Source organism: Mus pahari, chromosome 18 (assembly GCF_900095145.1).
Source record: "Mus pahari chromosome 18, PAHARI_EIJ_v1.1, whole genome shotgun sequence".
Lineage (NCBI taxonomy): Eukaryota > Metazoa > Chordata > Mammalia > Rodentia > Muridae > Mus > Mus pahari.
In genome coordinates this window covers 47,259,093-47,279,886 of record NC_034607.1, presented here as the reverse complement: position 1 = coordinate 47,279,886, position 20,794 = coordinate 47,259,093, and the positions used below count along the sequence as shown (strand labels likewise).

At 40.4% G+C, this 20,794-nt stretch overlaps 1 protein-coding gene across 13 annotated transcripts in view; it reads left to right on the top strand.

The window, feature by feature from the left end:
- Slc8a1 (solute carrier family 8 member A1) overlaps nt 1–20,794 on the top strand; it is a 350,274-nt gene that overhangs the window by 274,728 nt on the left and 54,752 nt on the right. For 2 of the 13 annotated variants that reach the window (XM_021218576.2, XM_029531199.1), the window contains exons 3-8: nt 5,848–5,954; nt 9,240–9,260; nt 9,645–9,662; nt 9,766–9,780; nt 13,398–13,466; nt 18,433–18,563. In XM_021218576.2, coding sequence (XP_021074235.1) covers nt 5,848–5,954; nt 9,240–9,260; nt 9,645–9,662; nt 9,766–9,780; nt 13,398–13,466; nt 18,433–18,563 — 361 coding nt within the window. Of the gene's footprint in view, nt 1–5,847; nt 5,955–6,493; nt 6,598–9,239; nt 9,261–9,644; nt 9,663–9,765; nt 9,781–13,397; nt 13,467–18,432; nt 18,564–20,794 lie in introns of all 13 variants that reach the window. The other 11 variants (XM_021218577.2, XM_021218579.2, XM_021218578.2 and 8 more) reach the window with 11 other exon arrangements.

Sequence of the window (20,794 nt, the reverse complement as noted above, 5' to 3'; positions counted from 1 at the left end):
GATATAAAAAGAAAAAAAATTAAAAAAAAAGAAATGAGATATGCCTTAGCCTACTGGCCTCTGTATATACCTAAAATGAGGGTAAATTGTGGGGCATTGAGCCATGCACTACAGGCTGGTCTCCAGTTGAGGCTGAGGTCTGAACCCCCCAGTGGAGATAATTCACCTACATGACATGGTAGGCCTTCCCTCATGCTCCTGAAACTCTGGCTCCTACCTAAGTTACCACCTCCCACAGCCCCCACAAGAGAAGCATGGTCAGTAGTCACATAGGCAATGGCCCAAGCTTCTGACCTTCAGGCTAAACTCCTCCCCAGTTACCTAGCAACAGTAAAGACCATAAAAAGGGCTGTTCAGCCCCTGCTTGCTCTCTTACTTGTCTCTCTTACTTGTCTCCCTCTTACCCCTCACTCTCACCCTCTCCTCTCTCTTTGTCTTCTCTCTTCTCCCTCTTACTCCTTTGTTCTTTTATCTCTCACTTCTCTCACTCCTCTCTCTTTGTTCTTCTCTCTCTCTCTCTCTCTCTCTCTCTCTCTCTCTCTCTCTCTCTCTCTTCTCTTCTCTCTTTCCCCCTGCATTTATATAATAAAGCTCTAAAGCCATAGAATGTCTCTGCTCATCAAGGCCCACGCGCTTGGAGGATGGGACAGGCCTTTCTCCTAATGGGCCTTTCTGTGCTCCAGTCAAGATCCACTGCACTCACTCTCACCAGTGTTAGGAACCTCTTCCCTCATCCCTCTCTCCTATAACCCTGGTGGCTTTAGCAAAGTAGATCTGGGGTTGCCAGATAGGGCTGCCCCTTGGCTACACCCCCTGAAGAGTGAGTCAGAGGCTTGAATGCCTACCCAGGTCTGAGTGGAAAGTGTATGGCAGCTCTCCCATGCCTGACAGACCAGAGGATAGGTAAAACTCTGTTGGGGCGTGGGTTCCCCCCCCTCTTCCCCAGGGCCCCCCCTTTTTAGTTCCCAGCAGTAAATCTTAAAGAAAAAGCTATGGAAGCAGCTAATTCTGTGAGAGGAGCTCTGCCACCTCTCCTGTTCGTTCTTGTCATTGTCTTCTAACACCAAGTACAGATCCGGGAAAGCAAAACCGCACAAAGACAAAGGTAGATTTAAGTCTTTTGTAAAAAGAAGGTAGGGGTGCCTCTGTCTTAACAAAGACTGAAGTAGACTTTGAAGAGATCTTTCAGTCTCAGCTACCACTAATAAAGCCATGACTTTCTTCCCTTCATCAATGACTCGCCACCAAACTCCTCAGTCCGTTTGAGGGAGTTGGGTCCTTTGAGGCCCCTCAGAGGAGAGGGACTGAGAAGGGAGACATGGGTATTGGCTCCCTGTGAACACATGAAAGGCACCTCCTAGATCAGAAGAAATGATCTTCATTTTTCCACTAAGTAACTTCTTCCTTAACTTATTCTTTAGAAATAAAATGAAAATAGTGTTCATAAACATTTTGGCCCTGTTGAGAAATATTTTATTGTTATCATAGGATTTTCAAGTGTTTGGCTAATTTCTAGAAAATGAAATTTTTGTAGTTCACAATGGAAAAGATCAAGTAAGTTCTCGCTGTCTTAATAATCATGGTTGTTGAAAATAGCAAAGCATTTATTTGTTTTTTAGTTCCCCATCAGTGCGATAATGTACGTGTTGTGTTTGATCAAAGGAAGATGTTTATCCAACTCTTTCAGACTTGATTTTCTTGTCAAGCTATCAATTGAAAGGCCGGAATGTATCTGTGACCTCAGTGATGCCCAGCACCTGTGATAAGGTTTTGGCGTGACAAAGGGGTGGTCTGGGAGACTTCACGACTTTGTCATCCTTGGGACTCCATTCTCCATTTCTAGTGCTGGATCCTGGGAAGCAAAAGCAATGCTTCCGGTGATTATCCAGACAGTCCAGGTGCAATTGTCACTCGACCATGCCCAGTGTGAGCAGCATGCTCTCTGGTGGATGAACTGGCAGCTTGATCCTCAAGGGCTGGGCTCCTTAAGTGAGAAAAGACAATTGAGTTGCATATTTCCCACGGTGTTTCTCTTTGACAATTACATGGGATAATTTCACCAACACTACCTTTCTGCTCTGAAGTAAAAGGCAAAGAGGGTAAACAATGGCTTCTTCTGACTTTGTCTGTCTTGATTTAGAGAATTAACTCAGGGTGACTTCATCCTGCTACTTTAGATTGACTAAAATGGCCTTTAATAACCTCATTTCCTATTAATAGTTTTACTGTACTAGAGGAGCTAAATCAATATACAATTTAATGGCTTCTTGTGCCAAGGGCATTATCGATTCTGTTTCTAATGATTTTGAAATGATATGCTGTTATACAAATGCTATCTGTTATAGGTGTGTCTTTATAAAGTCATTTATGGATACATTTCTTCTCCTTCATCTTTTTTTTTTCATAACACAATTACCAAATGGTGAAATATTTCCAAAAACCCACATCTGATCATAGCAAATATTGATGCTCCAATGATATTTTGCAAGTGCTTCTTTTAACTATAGATAAGCTTTATGGTCTACTGTAACTATTTTCTTGAGGTCTAGAAAGTAATGCTATGACAATGGGTTCTAGATTCATTTCTGTTGCTGTGATAAAGTATCCCGACTAAAAGTAACATAAGGAAGGAAGGGTTTGTTTTGCCTTAAGGTACATCCCACTATTGCAGGAAAGACGAGGCAGGAAGCTAAGCAGCTAATCCAATCACACCTACATCCCTGAACAGAGAGGAAGAAAGGCACCCACACTACCTGCTTCCCAGCTCTCAGCTAGCTTTCCGCTTCTGTTGCATAATTCAGCACCCAGCCCCATGGCACCGTACCATCCATGTTGAAGATGGGTTTTTTTCCACCCTAATTAACAATCAAGACAATTTGCCACAGATATGCACACAGTCCAACCTGCTGTGGGTGATTCTGCAATTGACATTGTCTTCCCATATGGTTCTAGGTTGTATCAAGTCGACAAGGCTAACAACTAGCACACAGTAAGAGCAGGACAACAATGACACTGTGCAGTGATAAGAAAGAATGGGTCAGCGGGTGATTTTTGGTTACTAAATTAAAGAATCAGTAATTTTCCTCTACACTGACTCAGACGCAAGGCTGCTCCAACCATGTGAACTAGGCTTTCCTTACTGCTTTAGTCCATCAGTATCTGTGTGGAACTGTGGACTGGGGATGTTACATGTGTCATATGATGAAAAGGAAGACCACGGCCGCCTGACTTGCCATCACTTGTTTTAGCACAGCTGTGTAACCACAGTTTGAGAGTGCAAGAATATAAAGTAGAAATTAATACCTAAGGAGTATAAGTTTTGTTAAGAACAAAAGAAACCAAGACCTTTGGTGAAATTTTGATGGTAAATTTGACCTAATGTAAAATAGCAGCTACTTTCTATTTTTCAAATAGAATATATATTTCCAAAGCACTGGATAACAGGTGTGCCCTCCATTTCTGGATGGTAGTTCATTCCAGATATGGTCAAGTTGACAACCAGTAATAACCATCACAGGTCCTCTTGGGCTTCTCGTAGTATTCTGGATATTTTTTCAGATGCAAATTAACAACTAAATATCTCAGGTGAGTCAGGTTATCTTCTTTTAACACACACACACACAAACACACACACACACACACACACACACACACACACACGCAATAAATTGATAAAAGCCAGAAATGTATTCTTAACAATTAGGCAGCAGCTGTTTGTGCATGTAGTGGGGCTTGTCATTCTCTTGATAGTTTTACAAAATTCTGCACCGAAATGATTGTTCTTTTTGTCATGCTAACTGTTCACCTGTGTACTGATAGTCTTTGAGACACAAAAAGACTGCACTCTTGTCAGCCAGAGCTTCTCAGGAGGGAGACAATGGGCTGCCTTGCACCTTCTTTACCTGAGGAAAACAAGGGCCTTGTGAAGCTCCAAAGCCCATCACTTGATCTCCCTTTCACAATGCTAAGCCGAGATAGGAAGTGGTAAACCCTTGGAAATAGGGCCTGATAACTCTGCAGGGTTTCTTCAAACTCCATTCATGCTAAGATAAAATGACACATAGTCATTAGAAAACCTCTGTCTAGGTGAAACTTAGGAGATTTGATCAGTGAACAAAAAAAGCAAGATTATAGACCAGTCTATGGTGTTCTAAAATGTCCAGAAAATTACATTAAATTTCAATTAAATTGAAGAATTAATTTAATTAAAACTCTCCGTGTCACTAAAACCTTCTGTCTATGCATACCTATCATTTCAAAAATTTTAGTCAGATATTATTTTCATTGATGTTATTTTTAAAACCCTCATTAAACCAGTACTTAGGATCTCTAAATAACTTCTAATATACAACACACTAAAGCTTTATTAGTTACAAGGTAATATTAGAATGATCTATTTTCAGATCCATCAAGAGTCATATGTCTGGCATCATTACTGGAGTTTGGATTTGCATAATATTTGCATTTGTCTTGCCTGCCCATCAATCACTCACAGCCATAGGACCAGAGTGCAGACACTACCGAGGGCCGACATGCAGGAAGAATCCTCTGTAAAACACCTCAATGTAGTTATGAAGTTGGAAAGTAGTATAAATGCTGTGGCTAATGAGAGTTAGCTTGGCAAGGGATGGAAACTCATGGCTTCAGCAGTCATCCCCTCCTCTGCTACCCCACCTTTGACACAACCATTCTGAAGACACAGTGTCCATCTTTAGCAAAGAAAAGAAAGAAAAAAGAAAAAAAGAAAAGAAAGAAAAGTATCCTCCTGCTATGGTACAGGTGAAAATCCATGGAACCTGAGTAAGTTAAATTCTGAAACACTGAAGGGAGAGAGGACCGAGACTTTATATTTTCTTCTGTAATGTTTTTATACATACATTGTTTTAATAAAGTGTAACAATAAAAATGTTATGCTTGGGAGCATATCAAGACCCAATTAGTCACTCAATAATAAATGCTCAGTCCTGAAAACCTCTGCATGCAAATAACATTATCCAAACTGAGCAGGTTGTCTTTCTGTATTTAGGAATATATAATATATTTAAGTATGTTTTATGTATATAGTAGCAAATAATGAAAAAAAGAGACTATGAATTAGAAAATAAAGCAATGAGATATATATTAACAATAAGAGAGAGGCTATGAATTCAAAAATATAGCAAGGAAAGGTATATGGGAGCATTTGGAGAAAGGAAAAGGAAGAGGATAATGATGTAATTATCTTCTAAACTCAACAAAAATTTTAAATGTTCTTAGAAATAAAGTAAAACACAGAGAAGGGGGAAATTACCCCTCACTTAGGATAACATCTCTTTCTCAATATATATTATGTTTTTATTCCTTGTATTTGTGTGTCTGTGTGTGTGTGTGTGTGTGTGTGTGTGTGTGTGTGTGTGTGGAGGTATGCCTGCCATGGCATCTGGGTGAAGGTCAGAGGACAGCTTGCTGAAGTCAGTACTCTCCTTCTACCAGCCGTCTCCGTGGATGGAAGTCGAGTCATCAGACTGCATGGCCCCGCGTGCCTTTACCCATTGACACATCTCACTGGCCCTATTGTATTTTATTCAGTTGTTCTAAAGCAATGACTTCCAGGACTCAGTGAAGACAAGAGTTAAAAACTTTAATAAGCATTTTTCCTTTTCTCATTATACTCTGTTTTTCTGCATTTCTCATGCACGATGATGACAAGCTTATTAACGCTGAGAACTGTACTTTGTCCAGGTGAATTCTGTGGCCCTGGGCAAGGAACTGTGTTTTCAATGGCCTCTCTAACCTTGCTTCTCCTCGCCTATGTTCCTTTGCTTGCCTCTTCCCCTGTTCGTCAATTTCTATTCTTCTCTGTTTCAGCAAAACAATATCAGTCAAGGTAATCGATGACGAGGAGTATGAGAAAAACAAGACCTTCTTCATTGAGATTGGAGAGCCCCGTCTGGTGGAGATGAGTGAGAAGAAAGGTGGGGGAGCTGCTCAAGGGCTGAGCCCGACAGCTTCCGCTCCAGGGCTGAGCCCAACAGCTTCTGCTGGCCTGTGCCTCTCTGGATGCCTGCATCTTCAGAACATGACTTACAATGCACACATGCCTCCACTATGTAACAGGGCATAGCTCTCACTGTGGCATCAGTGGACCAGAACTGCTGCTACCTCAGCCAGTTATGGCCACTGCGTCCCATGCAGTTCTGCAGGTTCATTTTGGGCACATTCAATCTTCCATAGTTGAGGAAATGGGCGGAAGTACTATGCAATGTCCAAATTCTAGACCAGCTTCTGTACTTGTGGGAGAAGCAGAAGGGTTTATGAAAGGGATCCACAGACACAGAAACCTCGATGTGGATCAGTGCAGAGCACCCAAGATGCCCTTTTACATACGCCCGGACGGTCATGTGCTGCCAGTTTTCCCTCCGTAACATCACAATAACATCCAGCTTGGTGGACATCTAGAGCATGAGCGTGTGACTCCAACCATTTGTTTTGCCTTTGTCTTGTGTCCCCACAGGAAGATCATTACCATTAGAATATTTGACCGTGAGGAATATGAGAAAGAGTGCAGTTTCTCCCTTGTGCTTGAGGAACCAAAATGGATAAGAAGAGGATTGAAAGGTGTGGGAGTATACAAAGACAAATCAGCGAGAAATTGTACTCCTCTCTCTCCGTGTCTCCCTACTCTCACACTTAACTCTCTCCTCTTCCCTGGCCTCTGAGTACTAAACTCCATTGCCTTTGAAGCTTAGTGGGGTCATTTCCCTCCCCTCATGAGTGCACCAAGCAACGGCCATTTTCCTTAGGAAGGGCCGACTAACCTTGATTGCAACCCGATTTACTAAATATTGACAAATACTAGAAGAGTTTCTGTGGTTGAGAAAGGACTTAGCTAGAAGGCTAAGCTCTGCTTTTCGACTACTTCAGGCCCACGTACAGATGCGGCTATGAATATTTTCTTACTCCTAAAATGCTAGTGGTAAAACCTATCGAACTTTGTCAATGGGATTAGAAGAACAGGAAAAAACGATCTCCAAGATCAAGGTAGACCATGAGTCCATGGACCCAATGGCAATATATAAAAGTTACAAAGAGCTCAGTAAGCAGGCTTCTGTGGAGAATCTGGTTTGGGGAGGATTTTGTTTTGCTTTGTTTTGCTTTTGGGTTTATTTTTTTTGAGACAGGGTCTCTTGTAGCTGAGCCTGGCTTCCAACTGACTGTGCAGCTGAGGATAATCTAGAACTCCCAATTCTCCTGCCTCTACCTCCAAAGTACCAAGAGGTGTGTGCCAATCTGTCCAGCCATAGCTTTTAAAAAAGCAATTAATAAGAGCAAGGAGCCTTAAGAGTCACACTGTCAATAAGCTAATGTACTCAGTTTGATAATGTATTCCATATCATCAAATATGTCATTTAGAAGAAACCATAAAACTAGACATGATGCCATTCACCTGTGATGTGAGAACCGAAGGTTCAAAGGCATCCTGAGTGTACAAGACCCTAACTTATTAAAAATAAAATAATAAGAAGCCTCTAACATGTAAGACATCATATATATATATATATATATATATATATATATATATATATATATATGTATAACCACAGTCCTATGTATGACCTCAGTTTTACATAGCTCTAGGATGTTGCCCTCATAAATATTTAACCCTGGCTTACACTAATCTTACCCATGCACCAAAATCTTGTAATACTTGCAGAATTAATACAACTTTAATACAAATAGTAACAAGAAAACCTGAACAGTAATATGCTTATAACTAAATTACTTCAAACACGTGTTAATTATTTGAGAATTTCATAGTTACATTTGGTTGGTTCTCATAATTTTAGAAAATATTTGCTAAGAGAAGCCAATTTCCTTCTCTACACTTCCCTAGTTTAAAATATGTTCTATTTCATAAGGAAGGAGGAGAATTTTATTTAAGTTTTTACATGTAGGGCAAGAAATGCAATATATATGACCAATTCCTATGTAGATTCAGCATTTGAGGAAACATGATCCCACATTCTGAAAACTCATTGACCTCTGGGGTTTAAAAAAAAAAAAAAAAAAAAAAAAGTGTTTTACCTAATGTCTCTAACTTAAGTACAAAATGGCACCAGGAGTCATGGAGAAAGGGACATGGGGGACTCATTTTGGTGCAGCCCATTTAGTAAGTCCCATCATCAGTACACAGAAAGAAAAGAGACAGCAGAAAATATGTCTTACCAACATGGGATCAGAGATGCGTCTTTTTATCTCAAGGACTGTCTTGGATACAGTTCTCTCAGTTGTCATTTTAGTGAACCATGCCCTCATAGGCAAGCAAATTAAAGTTCCTCGTTGGCATTATCCTGGTTTTCGTACCAGCCAAATACATTAAATTCTTCTCACTATAAATAAAATGCTAACGTGTTTTCCTAGGTTGCCTCTGACAGTGCTACCACTCCAGGGAATACTTGGCTGAAAACAAGTGATTGGAATATTCCTGCAAACAACCTGAGAGGCCTTTAATTTGACCCGCTTAGCTAGGTTAACTTTTATTAAAAAAATAAAGTGCTATGGTCCCAATTGTATTGAGAGAATATAATCTAAAAAGCTACATTATAGATTGGCCCATATTCCTCACCTGTCCATTTCTGTGGAGCGGCATATCCACTAGAAGCACTTAAATTAGCTTATTAATCCATAGAAATTACTGATAAAGGCACACAAATAAATGTCGAGTTAGGGACTCTTAGGATGAGAGAATTTAAAAAGCAGTTTGCAGAAAGAACTCTACCTGGGTCAAAAATGTCCTTCTGGGAGAGTAGGCATTTTTTTCCCAGGAATTTTACCTGTTTTCATGAAAGGTAGCTGAGGTCTTTAGCCATTTAACACCTCCAAACATTTGATTCATTAGCTCTCTGGCAATGTTGACTGAAGAAGCTCACTTCCAAACTGAATTAAAGATTAGCATCTCCAACATTCCCAGTATATTTTGTCTGTGCTGTATGTTAACAACTGTGGGGGAAATACCTTATGAGATAGATAGAGACAGCATACAGGTGACTTTTTTTCAATCAGACACAAATATTCCTGTTGAGGTCATTTATTTGGAAATGTTCCCAACAGCACCTTCCTTGAGATGCACCAATTTTTATAAGCAATGATTTTTTCCACACTCTGGTCAGAACTGCCTGGATTTCTTTCTGCTAGTATTCCTCTCTCATTATTCATCTGGTTTCTTATTCTGTGTTTGTCTCTGTCTGTTTCCTTCACAGCCCTGTTGTTGAATGAGCTTGGTAAGCATCCCATTTCATTCTAGGATATTTCCCATTTCTATCAGATGACACTGTAACTCTGGATTTTTATCTCTATCTATGGATTGGCCAGATTTTCATTTAAGGCTGCTGCCCTTGTTGAGGCCAGATCATTGATATCCCATTTTTTAGTGTATATAAACTTTAAAGGGTTGGTGAATCCTGGGATATCTACAAGAACTGACTGTGCCCTGAACTGCATAGTCTTAAAAGAATGTACACAGTTATGACTGGCCCTTTTCATATTATTCTTCATTATAAATCTGGCAAGTTTTCAGGTGGGTTGTCAAATGTCTTATGTCACAAATACTTGTTATCTGTAATGTAAATTAAATTATGACATTTCTCTCTTTTTTCTTTTTTTAGGTGGCTTCACATTAACAGGTATGATTTTTTCCAATTATATAACTATACTGTTACTGTCACCACCAATATATTACATGTTTTTTAAAAAAATCTCTTCTTGCTTTATTTGTTTTTAATTAAGGAAAAGAGATGTATGGTAAGATAACTTCTTTTTAAAAATCCAGTTTTGACCCAAATAATCCAAATCCAAAACCAAATATAACCTGAGTTGATATTTAACTGTGGCCCATTAACCTTTTTTTTTTTTTTTTTACAAATTAACAAGAGCCTGTTTGTGTTGTATTTATCTATAACAAAACTCACAGGGAGAACCTCTAACTGTTTGTATTTTTAATACTGGCTAATCTTCAGGTGACCACATAGCACTGAGAATATGCAGTGTATTATGGTGGATGCTGTACAGTGCTCCAGGGTAAGAAAGACAAGATTGCTGTCCTAAGACAGTGGCTGTAACAACCACACTAACTTCACAGCCTAGGATCAGTGACCCTAAAAGTACATAATGCCCCATTAGAAGAGGACAGAACAGCCACTCCTCTTCAACTCATGACAACAATTCCAGCCCCTCTTGGAACACTTTATTTTAGTACTGATAACATGGAATCAAGAACTATTTCTGCCACTTGAGGTACAAATTACAACGTCCTGCAGAAACATTCAAGATCCCAGTGAGAAAGCTTGAAACCTTCAATTCATTCTTAAATGCACCACCTTCTGACGCTGCATATCTTCTCACCTTTTCAGAACCATTTCTGCTGCTTTAGAGAGGAAAATGAACATCCAGCAATGGTTCTAACTTGTCTGCAGCTACAGGTTGAAAATGCCTCTAGTGAACCATTTGCTTGATGGCCTTTTTTCAATATATTGGGAAAAAATTTTAAAAATCCAATGTATCATGCAAGTATCAAAAATTTTAAAACAGAGAGCTGAAAAAAATATTTAAAAGGAAATGTTACCAAAATTTCTAGCAAAGAAAACTACAGTAAGCATTTGGGCAGCTATCAGCCACTGTGTTAACTCATGTGCAATGGGTGCTGACGGGATTCTTCCCAGTTTGTAACTTTGTAATACGATTTCTATGTGGATGGCTACTCCCAACTCATCTCTAGTCACAGCAGTGAATGACAGCATGACTTGTAGATTCTCAGAGACAGAGAAATTAAAAGAAATTAGAGAGAGAGAGAGAGAGAGAGAGAAAGAATTTTAAAAGTTGCCTTCTCTTTCCCATTGCAACATGTGAAATCACTGATGTAGCTTGAAAATATTCTGAATTTGTCAGGATGATCATCAGCTCCTCTTGAAAGAGTTGAAGATCCCAACCCTCATGTTTTCTAAAGTCAACAGCAGTCTCTAAAATGAGCATACTCTATAACCATCCTATTCAACCTAATGAGACTTTAACTACACACTTACAGTCTAGAAAACCTTAGAGTACATATATGTCTTTGGCTACCTTGCATTATATGAGGATTCCATTTCTAGAACTTTCCTTCTCTGTCATTTGAACCATCTTCCCAGTTAATAGGATGCTCATTTTTTTTTTTCCTTACAACTTCCTTCCATAAACTTTCCCATATATCTCATTTCCTGCCTTGGCCGTATCCTGAATCCAATGTAACACAATCACTTTCTCAAAAAGATTCTACCACATCCGTATCCCACGGGTTCCGCCCTCTGGCTGCAACTTTAACCAGAAATAGAAGCCTCTCTCTTGTTGACATCTTCCAGTATAGAAGTCAATGACGTTAGAATGAGAGCCTTTTCAAGAACTTACTAGAAATTTTCTATGTGGGCCTAATGGTTACTTATCTGGGTACTAACTTCATATCCTCCTTCTCCTCAATCAAATCAGAAATCCCAGGGCTCAGTTGCTGTGATGCCTCTAAGAAACTTGTAACACTTAAGTCTGCGCAGGGAAAAGGAGCGATACAGCCTAGAGATTTTTCCTTTGAAGTCACACCGAGGCTTTGAAGCCAGGACTTTGAGGTACAGAGAAGGAGAGGAGAGTCAGTGAGGCGCTCTGGACTTGGCCTGCAGCTTTTACATGGGCCTGCCCAGATGAGTGTGCGGGCGGAATTCGGAATCAGCATACATGGAAACTAAACCGTCCCTCTGGTCTACTGTTGCCTCACACCAATATTTTAGAGATCTCGTGAGTGGTAGGCATGAAGTCCTGGAAGTGCTTTTGAAGGCTGCAGGTCTTCAGGGTTGCCTTAGCCTTGTCTCACCGAAAGGGTCTGTGTTTAAGTCTATGACCTCATTCCCCTTCGGCCTTCTGGTTTCACGATAACATTATAACTCGTTAGCACTTATGATGAGCAGCATCACTTTATCTCCATGCTTATGAATTTTATTGTTCGCACTTACAGGGAGGGAAAAAATGGCACAAAAAGATTAATCTACCCAAACTACTCAACTAAGATCTTGGTAGCCACATTTCTGACTCTGAGTCAAAGGCCCTTTGCTGGTTACCCTAACACATTGGCTGGTCCAACAGCACAAGCCATCTCCTTCTCCCTTCGTCTTTACATTATACATCAGACTTTCCCCAATCTATCTAAAGTACAACTATATCTTATAAAAAGTCAAAGAAAATATAAGGGAAAATTAGATTTCATAGAAAGATATATTTTTAAATAAAATTCTGTGTCCTGGCTAAATCTAGAGAGGTTTCTTTTATTCCCCTAAATATTTGATTCCTCTGAAACTTCTAAGTCCTGAAGCTACAGCTTTTCCTTAAATTATATGACATTCACATACTTCTTTAATAATACTCTTGCAATCATTTTTGAGTTCCAGTAATAGATATGTGCATGTTTATTTAAAGGAGCCACAATCTGATAACCCTAACTCTGGAAAGCACTTCCCTCACGCCAATTTATGGGTTAGAGAAACAGAGCCCTCCATGGAAGTTTGCTTCATTTTACAACCAAGAAAACTGCAGGTCAAAAGGTGAAAAATTTTGCCTTTATTAAATGGAAAACAAGTGGCAGAGCTGGCCCTGAGTCCTAAGACTAATGATTTTCAGTTTAATTCTTCGTAGATATCTATAGGAAACAAAAGCCAAGCAAACGAACAAAAACAGCAGGTAGACCTGGTAACCAATGGAATGAGGAGTCCAGTGAAAGCTGTAGGCCTGGTTAATGGAAACAGTTGAATGATGATGGCACGCCCTTATTTACGTTCCATGGATGTGTATATGACACTCTGCAGTCTGGAAGTGAATGCAGGGAGCACCTTCCCAGGGGTTAGATATTCCTTGACCTTCAAAGAAACCTCCATTTTATATGGTATGAAAACAGAAAAGATAGGCTTTCCGGGGCTATATAGATACCACTGAAAGACTTCAAAAATTAGAACATTTGTCATCACCCCCAAGTGCTTCCTGTTGTTTTATGCTGCCTCTGGAATCAGTAATGGTAATGAAGGACCTCGCTCATTCATGCCAATCATTTGCTGGACTGATCCTGCCTCTCACCACAAGGAAAGGGGATGATTATCATGTCCATCAAACTTAATCAAGCACTATTTGGTTTGGCTTAAGGAACATCTGCCCCCATTTGTGGGCAGTAATCTCTACCCCATTGTGGGTAGGCCATCAGAACTCCTCGGAGCCTACAGAGGGTGACCGACAACCACCCACACTAACTTTCCTGGCTTGCAGTGTGTGCATCTGGGTGTTGTTTTTGCCTTACTAATTTCAAAGGGCACTGATAGTGGATCCTGCTGATTGTCTGCCTGTCCTTTTGCTAGGCCAACCTATCTTCAGGAAGGTTCATGCTAGAGATCATCCGATTCCCTCCACTGTAATCACCATCTCAGGTACTCATTTCTCTGTGGCCCTTGAAAACTAGAGTTTTCAGGTATACTTTGGGTCTTCAGATGTTAGTGGCTGGGCCTTCTAAAATATTTCCAATTAATGAGTGGCTTCTCTGACAGATGGGGTACCATAAAAATTTTAAAATGGAAGTCCTTATGGAGGGACAGTGTGGACATACAGAGAGCTTGGTCCAATGCCTTCTCTCTCTCAGATTTTAATAAACATCTTTTACACGTAAGCCTTTCATCTAAGTATAATGGAAATTCTTAAAAACAAGAACAAAAACAAAACAAGTTGTTGTTTCCCACCACAGTGGCCTCTCCTGGTATGCAAGGAAACAAAAGAACATTGCCAGGGAAACCCAAGTGTCACACAACACTTTGGGTTCTACTGAGGGTTTACAGTTTCCAAGTCAGCTCCTAGCACGGCGTCTGTAGCTGAACACAGGTACTGCCTCCTTCAGTCACTGATGCCCTAACTGACCTTGGTGGTAGACACATATCTCCTGACCCTATGGGTCCTGCGCCAGCCTGACAAACCATATCCCCACCCTATAATCACAAGTATTTCTCCAACTACAGATTTTTCTCAGAATATCCAAGAGACTAAAACTATCGACCTTCCTGGGTCCTAACCAGAGAGGCCAGCTGGAACTGAATGACTCTCATGTGACCTTAGTTTCCAGGCTTCTCTGTGCAGTTCTGAACAAAGGGTCAAAACAAGCCTAAGATTTTTCCCACCACTGCCTTTCCTCCATTTTCTAAGTCTTATGTTGTTTATTGGGATTGGAAAACAATCACGTGTGGCCTTGACTCCCTAAGGACAGATCCCAGTACTGAATTAGCCATGTGGGTGACACTGCCCTCTGAAAGGAATTTTCCACTCCCACCCTTCATCATCGTGATGGTGTCTCAAGATCCAGCTTGAACCAGGAACTATTAGAAACAACTTTACATAATTCATCAGACACCTAAAGCTAATTATTTTACTGTTTATTTGTTTTTTTATGTATAAAAATCAATCACTGTAAGGCAGTGGTTCTTAACATGTGATGCACGACCCCTTTAGGGGGTCACATATCAGATATCCATCATGTAAGATATTTACATTAGTTCCTAATGGTAGCAAAATTACAGTTATGTAGTATCAATGAAATAATTGTATGGTTGGGGGTTGCCACAACATGATGAACTATATTAAAGGGTCACAGCATTAGAAAGGTTGAAAACCACTGCAAAGACCCTACTCTGGTGATTTGGTCCCAAGATTTCTCTTATCCCAGGACTTCTTTGTGTCCTTTCAACACTGGCTTGTAGTCATGGCTACTGATAATGCACAGGATCTCTCAGTTGTTTTGGTTGGTCAGGATTGTCACAGTCTATATTTTATACTCAGCATCACAATTAAATTAGTAAGCTTGACAAGTATACATACATACATTAAAAAAAATTTTTCAGAGAGACCCAGAGTTGCCCACAGAGAATATTAATTTGCCCTAAGAAATAGAACCAAAAATGCATTGTCTTGTCACTCTGCACTCTTAAGGAAATAAAATGACATTGGCTAAGATAAGTTATCTACTTTTGATCCATTGTTTAATGGGGAAAGGAAACAAGTACAGTAATTTATTATTATTAAACACTGTTAAACCATTTTCCTATGTAATAAAGACACGCCTGAGAGCATAAGGAAAAAAAATGAAAAGACTCGACTCTCTTCTTCACTACCATGAAAACTCTACATTGTAAAGGCTAGTATTATTGTAGATCTATTTGTCACCTCTAGTACACATAACTGTAACTGGCTCTTAGATATGTATAATACTCATCAAATGACCTTTCTGTGGTGCTGTGCCATGCCTGAACTATGACCACTCAGCTCTACACCTCATGGCCATCTTTACCTTTGGACTGAACTTAGGGGCTCTCGACCTGCTTTAAAGAGAGTTTCCCGTCCATCCTCTGTCCTGAAGCTTTCCCCGACTCCTATAGACAGAGAGGACGGTCCTCCCACCCTGATCCTTAAGTCACTCCACACTATGGTAGTTGTCCTCTCCATTCATGTGCCTCCACCCCCACTGTACCAGAAGTTCCTGGGAGATGGCTGGGAAAGAGAAGGACTATGCCTGTCATGACAGATATTAAGAGAACAATGTTGTGTTTGAATAATTGATAGCTTTCTTTTTAAAAAAATGAGCAAATGTAAAAGATTGCTAACAGTAGCTTGGAGAATCTCATAACAGCTACTTATTGCGTAAAATTTTGACATTCCATACATTGTACTAGACAGGAGTAAGGACAGTCCAAAGAGTACTGAGCCATATGCCAGCCCTGTCAGTCTCCAGACTAAGGGTCTGTATGCAAAAATAATTTAAAATAATACCTAAACTATATGAAATTGTTCATGTTCAACACACAATAAACATTAAGGAGTTGAGTGATACGTACTAAATCCCAGTTGCCTATTGGTATATCACTCCATGGAAGGGCCTTAAATACAAGTAATGAAGGTGTAAGAGCATTTCTGGTGATTGCATGAGGCCTAAACTCATGCTTTGGAGGATGAGTATAGCATAGCAAGAGGTAGAATTTCTTTATGTTGATACCAAACCTGTTAAGAGACATCCACATTTTAGCTTTCTTGTAAGATTTTTATTAAGGTTGAGTACTAACAAGTTTCTAATTTGTATACTGTAATCTTTTAAATTGCCCTGTCTTTTACTTAACTAAAACAAAGAAAACTAGTAGAAAATATGTTAGTGACTTTTTTTTTTTTTTTTACAATGAAAAGAATATCGTTAAATTCTGGCTAATCAGACATTCTCTGCCTGTATACTATGTTCTCTTTCTTAAATGAAGGGAGGGCAAACATCAGGGAGCAGTTAAAGAGCCAGGTGCACCAACTGTAGCATTTGATGCTGACCAGAAAGCCTGAAGGATTTAGGGGGCAGGGGGGCAGTGCCCCCTTTTCACTCATAGGATGGTTCATTTTCATTTCCTGCCATGTTTGGCTTACTTCGCACCACACCTTGGATCAATCTTACTCTGTGAAAGGCTTCCTGGAAAAATCACAGCACACCAAGTTTCCTCCCCAACTGCTCTATGTTTTCTACCTATGTGACCCTGAGTACCATTCAAAACAGCTTAAGGCTTGTAAGTCACAGAAAGGATGGCCACAAGAAACTGTCTCCCACACAGAGCTTTGCACTTCAAATAGATATCTAAATAGCAATAACTGCTTTCAGGGAAAGGCATTATTATTCAGAGTAAGTCAGAGATTTGGACAAAGACACAAAAGCTACCTGAACTACAAGGGACATGATCATTGGTCCAAATATCGCAGAAAGCAGCAATAACCAAGCTGCAATTGATCTGAACACAAGGTAAATGAACTTCAGGAGCCCTGCCAAGACTAGGTGTATGTTTCCTTGAGATAACTACTTATATGACGCTAACTAGAACCCTTGGGTTTTAACTTGTCAATTCCTTTATAAAATCCTTTACCACTTTTACAATTAAAATCAATCTCATTCTCTCTCTGCTTTGCTTTTTCTGGTGTTCAACTTCTCAATAGGCCAAACAACCCATTTTCATTTCCCCCTTTGATTTGGTGGAATGATGGACATTATTTCAGAACACATTATTGGATGCGTGCTGAAGAACTGACCAGTAGCTACATCCTGGCTTTGCCTTTACCACTTCCAGCATTCGAAATCCACGGTCCTGGCTGTGCTTCCAGTACACCTATCCCCCACCCGAGTCCTTGCAGTAGACTGCTAGCCAAAAGGCATCCCTTGAAACAATTGCTAGACCAGTATAGGGAACCACTCATTGTAGGGTCCCAGAGCAGAAGGGCTGGAAGGTAGGAACCCCTGCTAAAGCTGATGTCTAAGTGCAAAAGGCAGGTCAGGGAGCCTGGACGAACAGCCCTTCCCCTCTGGGTGGCTCCCCAGACAACAGACTCTACTTGCAGGCAGTTGCCTAGAAACCCTGGAGGCAAGGGTCTCGGAATGGAGGTTTTTCCATAGCAACAGTGCTGCTTCCCTGGGTATGTGTGCACTTCATTTGACTCTGAGAGAAGTAGCCAATCATTTTCCAGCAACCTGGACCTGAAGAACACGCATGCTTCCAGGTCATGCGTTTGCCCTCCACGTAGTCTCGGCCTTTTCGGTCCGGCTTTTATCCCAATGATCTCCATTCATAGACTCACTTCTGAGTACCCTCTGGTCTCCTAGACTTAGTGCTGCTTGGCGAGTCTGGAAATAATCCTGCTCACATCGTGAATATTAGCTCCCTCAAGGCCTCACCCTCGCCCTCTCTATTTGCTTTAAAATTAACACGGTCAAGGCTTTCCTAGTGTATTTCACCAGAGAGGAAGCTCCGGGGCAGGGCCGTCTGAAGGAAATGTAAAATGGGTGTTTCGGAGCTGAGCCTGTGACAGGAACTCTTGGCAAGTGTGACGCTAAGATCAGAATTTCCCTCTGGCCCCGAGGCATTTTCTGATGCTTCTAGAAAATGGAAAGGCCAAACCCTCATTTCCCTCAGGGTTACTGTAGGATTTTTAATTGTGTTTCTTTTTGGCACATGCTGGGAAATTTTTTTTTGTTTTAAATGTGTGCAGGCAACCAGGCCAGCTTCACAGAAAAAGGCTGGTAATTCCCTCAGCGCAGACAATGTGTGGCGGGGTGAGGCCTTTCTCAGTGATGGGCCTTGAACACGGCTTTCCACAGCCCCTGCTTCCTTCCACAGGAGATTAGACTGTACCAAATTTCAGTCATCTGCTGCTGCAGTGTGGCATTGCCCAGCCCAAGAAGCTCTGTCCCCTCCTCCTTTTAGTCCCACTATTTCCCCAAGAGACTGTTAGCTGGCCCTTAGAGCATCCTTCCTCCCTGCTTCTCTTATGTCAGGATCCTGGGGCTTACACCTACAAAGGAGTACGTTGCTCATGTTCTTACCTTCCCTTTACCAGAGGAATATGATGACAAGCAGCCACTGACCAGCAAAGAAGAAGAGGAGAGGCGCATTGCGGAAATGGGGCGCCCCATCCTAGGCGAGCACACCAAGCTGGAGGTGATCATCGAAGAGTCCTACGAATTCAAGGTGCGTCTCCCACACTTGTCCACCCTGACACCTTGCTCACTGTGGTTCCGTGTGCTCCGTGCTGTAAGAACCTCCTGGAGAAAACTGAAACTACGATTTTATGCCTGAGTCTATCCACTCAAAGGCTGTCAGATCCAATTCGAAGTGGTGACGTTAGCAGAGAACCCAGAAATCCTGTACTGTAAAGAGCATCAGAACAAGGGTCAAGCAGGTGACACTCAACGTGACAGGGTCAGTATTGCTCCTAAAGGGAGAGTTTTGTCTGAAAGGATACTTTACAGAAATATGTTTGGAGAGATTCTTTTTATAATAAAAATGTTAAATTAAAATAAATAAATAAATAAACATATAAAAGTATTTAGAAAGTATGTGGAACATAGTATAACGTAGGGATAAACATAAGTATATTTTTTGAGACAGGGTCTTACTCTATAACTGTGGCTGACCAGGAACTTGCTATATAAACCATGCTGACCCCAAACCTAGAAATACTTCTGACTCTGACTCCCAATGGGTGGGATTAAAGGCAAGCCACTACCTACCATACCCAGGCTTAGCTATGTTTTGAGATTTTAGAAATTCACACAGCTTTATAATCTTCATAAAAACTCAATAAAGCAGTAATTGGAGAGATTATTATGCATTAGAAAAACCTGATGTTAGAAGTAAAGCATTTGCCTCGTGGAAATGAGAAGGCTTTGGTTTCGGAGAATGGCCCTTTACGTCTGAAAACTCTTTAGTATTGCCTACCAATGGTACAGAGTCAACAACGACACTGATCATTCACGAGGTGATAAAATTAGAGTCTCTAGTTTATTCTTTTTCTCATGGTACTTGGTACTGAACTGAGGGATTCACATGTGTCAGGCAAGCCCGGATTTTAAAATTTTCCAGGTAATAGAAGTTGTTCTTTTAAAAGTTACATACATAGGAATAAGTGTCATCCGTGAAGATGAAGCTTCCTATCTGTCATTCCTAACATTCACTTTGCTTCAACCTCCCTGTCCCATGCTACCCCCAACACACACACACACACACACACACAAACACACACACACACACACACACACACACACACACACACACACACACACACAGTTCTTTGTACCCAGTTCCTTAATATCTAAGAATACCTAAGGTGGAGCCAACTTCCATTGCAAAATGGGACAAGAAATTACAGCCCTTCTTCTAATATCCTGAATTATAACCCAGAGCCAGACAATACTTTCTTTACTTATTTTGCAGAAGGATACAGTGACTATTCAAAGAAATTTAAACAAACAAACAAAAAAAAAAAAAGGTAGAGAATCAGGCTAATATAGAACTCTCAAAATCCTAAGAGAATCTTTAGTAATAATTGCTTCTTTTCCTTTTGTTGGTTGATTAAATTTAATTTCCAAGTTGACATGCCTGAAGTGTCTTTGCAATTAAAACAGGATTTTTTTTAAAAAAGATAAAATACATTTAAACCATTTTTAGATCACTAGGAATCTAACTATATCTAGCTATCATCTATTTACCTGTCTGTTTGTCATCTATCTATCTATCTATCCATCATCTATTTATCTGTCATCTATCATCTATTTGTCTAAGAATCATCTATTATCTATCCATCATCTATCTATCTATCACCATTTGTCTGTCTAGCATGCTTTTGCTTTCCCTCCCATGCCTAAACAGTGAAACAAAGCCTGAGCATCACACTGTCAGAGCCCATTGGGGCCTAACCTTGAGCCTGGCTCATTGAAGATATGAAGGGAACATACACAGCTTCACATAATCCCATAGTCTGTCCGTCTCTGTGGCTCATTCTGCTACTCTGTGTCCATGTGTGTCCATTTTCACTGTTCCTTCTGCAACTTCCTTTCACCCGGGGAATCAAAGGGTTCAGTGTCATTTGCCACAATAGAGATTACCTTTCCTGAAACGAATTCATTCCCAAACTTTTTATAGACAACATGTACTCTCCCCTTTACAGGATGCCCAGCCTTGTCTTCCCATGCAGTGACCATAGAAAGAGTAACTATAGTAACTACTTTAGAATATATTGGTTTAGGTAACTCTTGCAGGCCAAAAAAGAAAAAAAAAAAAAAAAAAAAGACAGAGGACAAAAGTCACCCTGGTCCCTAGTTTCGATCTATAACTTCATTTGTCTGGTTTTTAAAAAAAACTTTCTAAGATAACTTTGAGTCTCATCTTCAAGTTCATAAGCATAGTTATTGTTGCCATTA